The sequence below is a fragment of the Rhinopithecus bieti genome, unplaced genomic scaffold, assembly GCF_001698545.2.
Source record: "Rhinopithecus bieti isolate Rb0 unplaced genomic scaffold, ASM169854v2 scaffold_10264, whole genome shotgun sequence".
Classification (NCBI taxonomy): domain Eukaryota; kingdom Metazoa; phylum Chordata; class Mammalia; order Primates; family Cercopithecidae; genus Rhinopithecus; species Rhinopithecus bieti.
The window spans coordinates 282,885-293,437 of record NW_016806418.1 but is presented as its reverse complement, the minus strand read 5'-3'; the positions used below and the strand labels follow the sequence as shown (position 1 = coordinate 293,437).

Sequence of the window (10,553 nt, the reverse complement as noted above, 5' to 3'; positions counted from 1 at the left end):
AAGGGAAGGGAAGGGAAGGGAAGGGAAGGGAAGGGAAGGGAAAGGAAGAAAAGAAAAAAAAGAGACTACTACTAATAAGGTAATAACGGCTAAGTGGCTAACTTTCAAGTCCCTTCTATCTGCGACATATTGCATGTTCGACGCATTACCTCGTTTCAATATTCACAGTGACCTTCTGTGGTAAGCACTTATAGATTGAGCCCCTTTTCCAGATGAAGACAATTAAGGCACAAAGCAGCTGCTAGGCTACTGGCTCAAAGCGGCAGCGTCAGGACACGAACCTGTGTCCTTCAGCTTTCCAGAGAGGACAGGAAGCCTTGAACGGGGGAAGAGGCTGCTGAGAGGGTATTTTGGGAGGTGAGGGGTCTGGGGTCAGAGGGCGGACCTCAGCCGGGAAACCAGGTCACCCAGGGACAGGCAGGAAGAGCTCTGGGCTGTCCCCACGGGACCCGAGTCCGAGTGGGTGGGGGGCGGAGCTTGCGGCTTCCACGCCCCCTCCCCCTTCGGCCTGACCCCTCCTACCATTGTCCCGAGTGGCCGCCGCGCCTCCACCCCCACGCATTCTTACCTCCTGACAAAGCCACGGTCAGGGAGGCAATCACTAGGGCCAGGGGCCACATGGCTCCGGGATCGGGAGGGCAGGGTGGGCAGGGCCTGAGGAGAAGGTGAAGGGGGTGTTGAGGGCGTGCCCGGAACCTCCGCGTCTGAAACCTTTCGGCTCCTAAATTTCTCCTCCCCTCATTCACTCTTGACGGCTCTGACCCTGGAATCTGCCCCCCACCCCCAATTCCATCCTTGGAAGGGGTGCAGTAGCGAGGTGGGAGGAGCAGTGTGCAACCCCCTGGGGCTCCGGCGTGCAGCCCCTCACCCCTGGAAGCCGTCCCTTCCCCCCTGCCCTCTGGCAAGCTGGGTGGTCGGTGCACTCTCGCCCTTTTCCTCCAGAGTCAGCCTTCCACTCTACCCCTCTAGGTCTGTCCCCACGCTTGGTATTAGCCCAAGTTCTTATCTGTCCTCTCCCTTCGCCTCTCTCCGTCTCTGCAGGTTTCTCTCTAGATCCGAGACTCTAGCTTCACTCTCCCTCTCCCTGACTCAGCTGCCCTTCTGCTTTCCCCATCCCTTCTATCCCCTCCTCTCTCCCCTTCCTGCCCTCCTCCGCTCCCCGCCCCGCCCCAGGCAGACCCTACCTGAGTGAGGGGCCCGCCAGGAGTGTCAGCCGTCAGCTGCCTAGAACTTCAGCCCCAACCCATGGCTTTTAACCCCTGAACTCCCTCCCCCAGCTCACTCAGCATTTCCTGGTCCCTGGCCTCCCCCTCTCCACCCCCAGTGGCTCAGCGGGCTGTCTCCAGGCACCCCCCAGCCTGGGCTTGGCCCTCTGCTTGGGGCGGAGCTTCCAGGACGTGCTAGGACCTAGATCTGACCCCGCCCAAGCCGGAGTTGAACCCACTGTGAACTTTCAGGCATCAGGACCCAACAAGGGTAAGGGGAAAGCCCATTTCCTTCCCCCTGCCCCACCGAGTTCCATGCCCATCCCTAACTTCAACCCATTCTGCACCTGGTTTTCTAACCTCTTCTCCAACCCCATTCATAATTCTTAATACGCAGTCAGCCCCCAGATGGCCATGTTCTACCAAATTCCCACTTCTCTATACATCCCTAACCATACCAGGTACTCCAGCCTGTTCCTCAACCCCAGTCCCATCTCCGACCTCATCTCAGGTTTAGCTCTCAACACATCTAGGTTCCAATTTCCAGTCTCATCTCAACCCTTTTTCTTTTGAAAGACACAAGGACACCCACAATTATCCCATCATCCTTTCCTCCCTGCTCCCGCCAACCATCGGACACAAGAAGAAAATCATCAGCTGGGTGGGTAGAAAGTCAACTGCCCTTGGATTTGGATGGGGGCAGAGATAGGACCTGAGAAAGCAACATTTTCCAGAAATGGCCTTATAGGAACAGGGCCGGAGGGGGTGAGGGAGTCACGGGATGTAGGTGGAGAGGAAAAAGCAGGAGTGGGAAAACTCTGAAGATGTAGATTGGGGGTGGGGGAGAGGAAGGAGGAAGGGGTGGTGTTTTGGGAATGAGTAGGTGTCTCCAGGAACTATGACTGGGTGGAGCCCTGAGTTAATCCTAGGGGGTGGAGGGCACAGGATTAGGGATTAAGAAGGACTAAGGTAGGGTCAGAGTTTGGAAGAAAGCCAGGGATGTGGAAAAGATGAAGTCTGCAAAGAGTGAGAGAGTGGAGGTGTCACAATGAAGATAAGGAATAGAGATGGCTGGGGCAAGGGCTCACATGGAAACTCATACAGTCCTTATTGATGGAGTTCAGGTTTGGATGTGGAGATCAAATCTAGTGTCAAAGGGTAACTTTTAAAACATGGTCTTACCATGACTCTCTGACATATATGAAATGAGCATATGTCAAAGATTGTATCTTGACTCATTAATAAATGGCAGAGCCAGTAAGAGAGCCATATGCACACAGACAACAAGGAATGCTGAAATGCATTTACAAATAGATGCAAAACTGGCTATTCCACACTGGGAGGAGGAGGGAAATCCATTGTACTTCCACCTGGCAAAATTCATTTAAACAGTTATGGACAAGAATTATTTGCACTGCTCTCAGATATCTACAATTTAGAGCCATAAAGTAGTTTAAAGACAGTAAAGGGTACAGAGACCTCATAAAATCAGATAACTCATTTAACTTTGCATTGGGGACACCTCAATGTCCAATGTTGGGTCCATTTCAAAGTCTTTTGCTGAGAAGAAAAATATGGCTTAATATAGGAAATGAGTAGAGTTTGTGGTTAGCTTAAGGATGGGCCTGATGACAGCATTGTGAATGCCATGAGTTGGGGAGGTGAATGAAAATTGGATGAGGATGGGTATAGAGTTGGATGTGGTAGTTGTGTTGGTTTTGGGATAGGATTAGATTGTAAGATGGGAGGTATCTAGGGATAATTTGGTGATGGGGTACTGTTGGGTTGGGGCTGAAGATGGAACCAAGATTGAGGTTTTGGATGGGGAAATGTTGAGATGTGGTTGAGCTGGGGTTGTGGGTTGACACTGGTGATGAGGACTAGCCATGAGGTTGAGTGTCTATGATGCAGTAGGTTTTGGGGGGTGAGTTGGGTCATACCCAACCTCTCAAGGTGAAAGAAAAGTCATCTTCTTTCTCCACCCTGGACTTCTCCCACCTCACAGGGTGGAGTCTGAGTTCACTTTTTGAGTGGAGTTGTGTTCAGGTGGTGTGGCTGGAGGGAGGAGGCCAGGTTAAATGAGGCAACCAGCTTGTGTGGGAAATCGGGGTACCTGTGCCCTCTTGTGACCTGGGTCCGTGCTTCCAGGGAAGCCTTTCTCACTTGAGAAGGGCTGGAGCCTGGAGTGAGGGTGGTTGGCCTTGTCATTTGCTGAGGGATGAGTGCCAGGTCAAATTGATGTTAGGGGTTATGACTGGCTGAACATGGGATGGGTAGCTCTGGTTGAAGTGAGGTCATGGGCCCACCAAGGGCTGGGCACCTTCTACCCCCTCACTTGATGAACAAACCCACGGCTGAAAGTCACACAAAAACTGGACCAAATCCAAGTGCACTTCTGTCACAGGCGCAGGTCTTTCCTCCACCACAGAGAGTTGGGCTGGAGAATGAAGAAAGGATCTGAAAAAGATATGGTGTTCCTAGTGGTTCTGACCTCAGACTCTGGAGCTAGACTTCGTGAGTTCAGGTGATGTGACCGCTCTGTGCCTCAGCATCCCCATTTGTAAAATGGCACAATCAATAGCACCTGCCTTATGGAGAAGGGTTAAATGGATTAATACATGAAAATGCTTCAAAGAGAGTGTGGCATGGACCAAGGGCCACAATGCTCTTGTTAAATAAGTAAAGCTTAAGATGGAGGCATCCGACGGTTCCGGGAGGCCCCTCCCTAACTTGGCTTCAAAATGGGTTTCTTTGTCAAGCAGGAACTGGAACTTCTGGTTGGAAGTGCTAGCTGGGATGAGAAAGTAGGCCCCACACCCAGGCCCAGAGGAGGGGCCCCAATGCAAACATGAAGGGAGGGGAAGACTGAGAGACACAAAGGGCTAAATACACAGAGACAGAAAGATGGGGCAGGTGGGAGAGAACAGAGAGAAAATGCAGAGAAGGACAGAGGCACAGAGGTAGAAAGAGAGAGATGCCCAGTGAGAAGCAGAATCTTGGTGAGAAAGAGGCATAGAGAGTTGAGAAACATGGATTCTTCTTTAGAGCTGGATCCGTGTTATTCAGGATGTGGCTCCAGTCATCATGCATCCCATGCATCAATAACACATCACTTTCATCCATCAGAATAGCAAAAATTAGAAAGGTCAGTCTTGCCACCTACCTGAGTGCCCACATCCTCTGTCTCCTCTCCCATTTCTCTAGGTGAACAGTCTGCACCTGCAACTAAGATAGATGCCTCCGCTGGTACTGGTATCCTGTTCCCCTCTTCCCTTCTGGAGGGCATTGCTTCAGCCAGCAGTTCTCTGTTCTCTTTCCTGCAACATGTTTTTCTTCTTCTCCAAGGAGCAGCCCCACTAGCATGCAAATATACTACAGTTTCTCCCATCTCTCATTAAAATTTGAAAACCAACCAACAAAAAGTTTCTCCCCACTCTCATGTTCTCCTTCAGCTCCTGGTCTGTTTTCTGCTCCGTACAACTGCAATCCTTCCCTAAAAAGCTGGCTAAGCTCACTGCCTGCAATTCTTGTCCTCCCATCCTCCCTGGAGCCCACACTATGAAGGCTTTCTCTCTCGCTGCTGCATCAACCATGCCCCTTTTTAGGACAACAGTGACCTCCATGGTGTGAATCCAAGGGCCATCTCTTCAGGGTTTATCTTACTTGAGTTATCAGCAGCATTTAACAAGTGGACTACTCCCTGTTTCTTTTCTTGGCTTCTGGGACACTATGCTCTCCTGGTTTTCCTCATCACTCACTGGTTGATTCTCATCCGTGTCTGGAGATGGTTTCTTCCTGTCTCCCCAATCTCTACATGGTGGAGCACCTCAGGCTTCGGTCCTTGGCCTTCTTCTCTCCTCTGTCTATACTCACTCCCTTGGTGATCTCATCTGGTCTCGTGGCTTTAAATACCATCTACATGCTGACGACTCCCAAATTTATGTCTCCAGCCAGGTCTGACTCTCAAACTCTCCACTTAACATCCAGCTTCCTACTCAACATCTCCATGTTCAAAACCAACTCCTGTTCTCTGCCCTTCCCATGTTCCAAACATACTTCTCTTGTGGTCTTGGGTTTCTCAGTGGATGTTCACACCATCCTTTTCATTACCTGGTCAATACTTCAGTCTCGCCCTTGAATCCCTTTTCTCACACCATACATACATTTTGTTACCAAATTCCATCAGTTCTACCTTCAGGGTGGATCCAGAATCTGACCGTTTCTTACCACCTTCCATCCTTGCTACCCTGGTCCCACCCAGCCTGCATCATCTCTCACCTGGATTACTGCGAGTTTCCTATCTGATCTCTTTGCTTCTGTCCCTGTCCTCCTACACTCTAATTTTAATGCAGCTACCAGAATGACCTTTTAGAATGTAAGTCAGAGCAGGTCACTTTTCTCAAAACCCTGCAGTAGCATCCACTGCACTCCAAGTGAAAGTAGCATTTCCTTATGGTTGGCATATAAGACCCAAGACCAACTGACCTCTGATCCACCTCTGATGTCATCTTCTACCATCTTCTCTTCTCTTGTCCCTCTAATGCCAGGCATGCTTCCATCTCAGGGCTTTTGTACCTGAAACCCTCTGCCCCCAGATGTCTGCATGGTCCCCTGTATTCTTGTCATCTTCTTCATGAAGGCCTTCTTGAACACTGTACTTGGGAGTCTGCAGGAGAGGTTCAGTGATTCACTAGAAGAACTCATAAAACTCAGAAAAGTTGTTATAGTTTTGGTTTCTTACAGTGAAAAGATACAGATTAAAATGAGCAAAGAAAAAAGGTGCATCGGGCAGAGTCCAGGAGAGACCAGGCATTAACCTCCACCTGTCTTCTCCCAGTGGAGTTTGTGGACAGTGCATAATTCTCCCAGCAATAATGTATGACAACATGCTGGAGCATCACCAGCCAGGGAAGCTCACCCAAGCCTTGGTATCCAGGGTTTACATTGGGGGTTAGTCATATTGACATGACTGCCCACTTGTGTGGCTGACCTTAGCTCCAGATCCTCTAGAGGTCAGATTGACACAACATGTCCCTAGGTCCCTACCATAAGTCACATTGTTATCATAGATTATCTGGCATGGCTTAAGCCCCAGATAGACAAAGATTCTGTTACTCGGCAGGATATTCCAAGACCATAGAAGCTATCTCCCAGAAGCCAGGCAAGGAACAAAAGTTTCATTTCTTTTCTTATAGTGTCCTTGTCTGAGTTTGTGGAGTGTGCAGGATTCGTTGGAGTGTGCAGGATTTGGACAGTCCAAGCCTGCTGGGTTGAACAACCACCCAACATAAAATTGCAACTCCCCTCTGATATTCTCTATCCTGTTACTCTGCTTTATTTTCCTCTATGGCATTTACTCCCATCCGTCAGACGTTATGTTTTACTTATTCATTTGTTTCTGTCTGCCTCCCCTCTAGAATGTGAACTCCCTGAGTGAAGAAATGTTTAAATATTTTGCTCCTAGAACAATACCTGGTACACAATCAGATTTAATGAATATTTGCTGAATAAATAAATGAACTATAGGAATTAAATATTTACTGGATGAATAAATATGTGGTACAGGCAGAGAAAATGGGGGTCGTGACCAACTCAGTTTACCACTGGAGGCTATATGAGCAAACAGAAAACTGTTCTCATGAAAGCAGGATGTTGGAAAACTGACAACTGCATCTGCCACCAGAAAAGGTGCTGAGGGCAGTCATGTCTCAAGCACACTGTTCCTCGTGATTATCCGAAGGAACATCTGAAGCCTGTTGTACAAAGAAAGCAATTATATGTACCTGTGATAAATCAAGCAGCTGACCAACCGTTGCCGCTCCCTCCCTGCTCTTTCTACCTAATATAAATGAAGGGCTGTAGAAGCTCAAGGCTGCCTTTGCTCACCAGAAGCAGGGAGCCCTCTGACCCCTTCTTTCAAAACAGATCTCTTGTCTTTATCTTTATTTCTGCGTTCGTCCCCCTTTGTTCACTTCCGTAGGAACCGTCAATGGCAAATATGGATATTGTTGAAGGTGTAGAAAGGGAAAAAACCCTTCTTTACTGAATGAATAAATATGGATATTGTTGAAGGCATGGAGAGGGAAGAACCCTAATTTTTGTTTTGTTTTGTTTTGTTTTGTTTTGTTTTGAGATGGGGTCTCTCTCTGTTGCCCAGGCTGGAGTGCAGTGGCCCAATCTCGGCTCACTGTAACCTCAGCCTCTTGGGTTCAAGCAATTCTCCTGCCTCAGCCTCCTGAGTAACTGGGACTACAGGCACCCGCCACCACGCCCGGTAATTTTTTGTATTTTTAGTGCAGACGGGGTTTCACCGTGTTAGCCAGGATGGTCTCGATCTCCTGACCTCATGATCCGCCCGCCTTGGCCTCCCAAAGTGCTGGGATTACAGGCATGAGCCACTGCACCTGTTGGAACACTTCTTTTTTAGACAAAAACTTGCCAGTATTCGGTGAAATTGATTAATAATAGGCCTTTAGGCCCCTTGGTCCCACCCCTGTGTGAATGGTCAAGAGGAGTCTTATATAGATGTATAAGTGGCACACTCAAAGTGAAGGGCACCTAGGTGTTCATCATCGGAGGACCGGGCTACTAAACATGGTGGATGTATACTATGCAGTGGCGCTTCTCAAATCCTAACATGCACTGAATGCCCTGGCAATCTTGTTATACATAATGCAGATTCTGATTCAGTTGGTCTGGGTGAGATCTAAGACTCCAGTTCTAATAAGCTCCAATAAATAATAATAAGCTCCAGGTGATTCAGAAGCTGCTATTTTCTGCACCACGCTAGGTGAAACAAGGGTGAAAACTAGAGTAGTGCTGTTCAATGGGACTTTCAGTGATGATGGAAATAATTCTATCTATAATATATCTATGCTGTCTGATATGGCAGCCACTAGCCACATATAGTTATTGAAATGTTGTGAGTATGACTAAGGAATGGAATTTTAAGGTGTATCTAATTTTAATTAATTTTAATCAGAAATTAAATGGCCACACCATTTGTGGCTAATGGCAACCATATTGGACAACCTATGTCTAGAAGACTCTGGGGCAGTTAGAAGCAATGAACTAGATGAGCAAACAATGACGCAGATAGATGGTTACAAGATTATTTGACAAAATCAGATGACCTATTTAATAATACAACCTGACTCCTCACCTACACTTGCCTTCCTTCACACATTATTTAATTGAATGTAAAATACTGTTGATTATATTTGCACTGTTATTTTGTGGACCACTCAGAAAGAAAAAGAACTTGTCAATTAAATTATGACATGTAAGACATCACACTGAATTAAGATGTAAGATGCCTCCTAATTTCAGAGATGTTAAAAATATGAAAAGAATGTGTCTTTAAATCAATGAAATATGGTGCTCCACCACCACAACTGGAACTTTGAGTTGCAAATAAGATTAAAGTAATCTTTCAACTATATTTACTTAGCTTTATAGAAGGATGCAGGGTGAGAATTACAGTGTGAGTTATATCATGTCACTGGGGGCCCAAATCTACTCAAGTACACAGCTTCTTTTGTCTCCTTTTTCCTATAGGGCTTGTATGACTGCTATGTATTAAACCCACAGTGTGTGTTTATCACCTTGACACAGAAGGTGCAACCTCCACAAACTCAGACAAGGACACTATAAGAAAAGAAAACTATAGGCCAATATCTCTGATGAATATAGATGCAAAAATCCTCAACAAAACACTAGCAAACTAAATTCAGTAGCATATTAAAAACATCATACACCATGATCAAGTGGGATTTATCCCTGGGATATAAGGATGGTTCAACATGCACAAATCACTAAGTGTGATATACCTCAACAGAATGAAGGATAAAAATTATATGATCATCTTAATAGGCACAGAAAAATCATTTGGCAAAATACCACATCATTTCATGATAAAGACAGTCAACAAATTAGGTATAGAGAGAATGTACCTCACACAATAGAGGCCATATATGACAAGTCCATAGCTAACATCATACCCAAGGGTGAAAACTTGAAAGCTTTTCCTTTAAGATCAGGAACAAGACAAGGATGCCCACTCTAGCCATTTGTATTTAACATTAGCACTGGAAGTTCTAGCCATAGTAATTAGGCATAAAAAAGAATAAAAGGTATTCAGATCAGAAGGAAAGAGTAAAATTATCTCTGTTTGCAGATGACACATCTTGTATGTAGAAAACCCTGAAGAGTCCACCAAAATCTGTTAGAACTAATAAATGAATTCAGTAAAGTTGCAAGATACAAAATGTGGTTGTGTTTCTACATCCTAACAATGAATTATCAGAAGAAAATTGAGAAAGCAACTCAATTTACAATGGCATCAGAAACAATAAAATGCTTAAAAATAAACTTAACCAAAGAAGTAAATAATCTGTACACTGAAAACTATAAAACATTGATGAAAAAAATTGAAGATAACATAAAGAAATGGAAAGATATCCCATATTTGTGAATTGGAAGAATTAATATTGTTAAAATGTCAATACTAACCAAAGCTATCTACATTTTCATTGCAATCCCTATCAAAATTCCAATGGCATTTTTTTCCACAGAAGTAGAAAAAATAATCATAAATATGGAACCATGAAAGACCCTGCAATCTTGAGCAAGAAGAACAAAGCCGGAGACATCATACTGTCTGATTTCAAAACATACTACAAAACTATAGTAACCAAAACAGCATGGTACTGGCACAAAAACAGGCATCTAATCAATGGAACAGAACAGAGAGCTCAGAAATAAATCCACACATTTACTGCCAACTGATCTTTAACCCAAAGGAAATGGATATTCTCTTTAACAAAAGCTGTTGGAAAAACTGGATACCTACAAGGAGAAGAACCAAATTGGGCTCCTATCTCATGCCGTGTATAAAAATCAACTCAAAGTGGGTTAAGGATTTAAACATAAGACTGAAACTGTAAAATGACAAGAAGAAGACCTGGAGAAAAAACTTCCTGACATTTGTCTGGGCAATGATATTTTAGATATAAAATATCTAAATAATAAAATATATCAAAGCACAGACAACAAAAATAAAAATAAACAAATGGGATTGTATCAAATGTAAAAATTTCTGTGCAGCAAAGGAAACAACCAACAGATAATGATCAACCTACTGAATGGGAGTGAAAAGACAACCTACTGAATGGGAGGAAATATTTGCAAATGATGTATCTGATAAAGGGTCAATATCCAAGATATATAAGGAATGCAAAAACACAACAGCAAGAAAACAAATAACTCAATTAAAAAATGGACAAGGCCGGGCGCGGTGGCTCAAGCCTGTAATCCCAGCACTTTGGGAGGCCGAGGCGGGCGGATCAC

The 10,553-nt window shown here is 45.3% G+C and overlaps 1 protein-coding gene across 1 annotated transcript in view; it reads right to left on the bottom strand.

The window, feature by feature from the left end:
- The window catches only part of KLK13 (kallikrein related peptidase 13), a 9,340-nt gene extending 8,720 nt beyond the window's left edge, over nt 1-620 (bottom strand). Inside the window, exon 1 of the mRNA XM_017876500.1 lies at nt 569-620. Within this exon, the coding sequence (XP_017731989.1) occupies nt 569-620 (52 nt within the window). The remainder of the gene's footprint in view (nt 1-568) is intronic.
- Between the last annotated feature and the right edge of the window lie 9,933 nt (nt 621-10,553).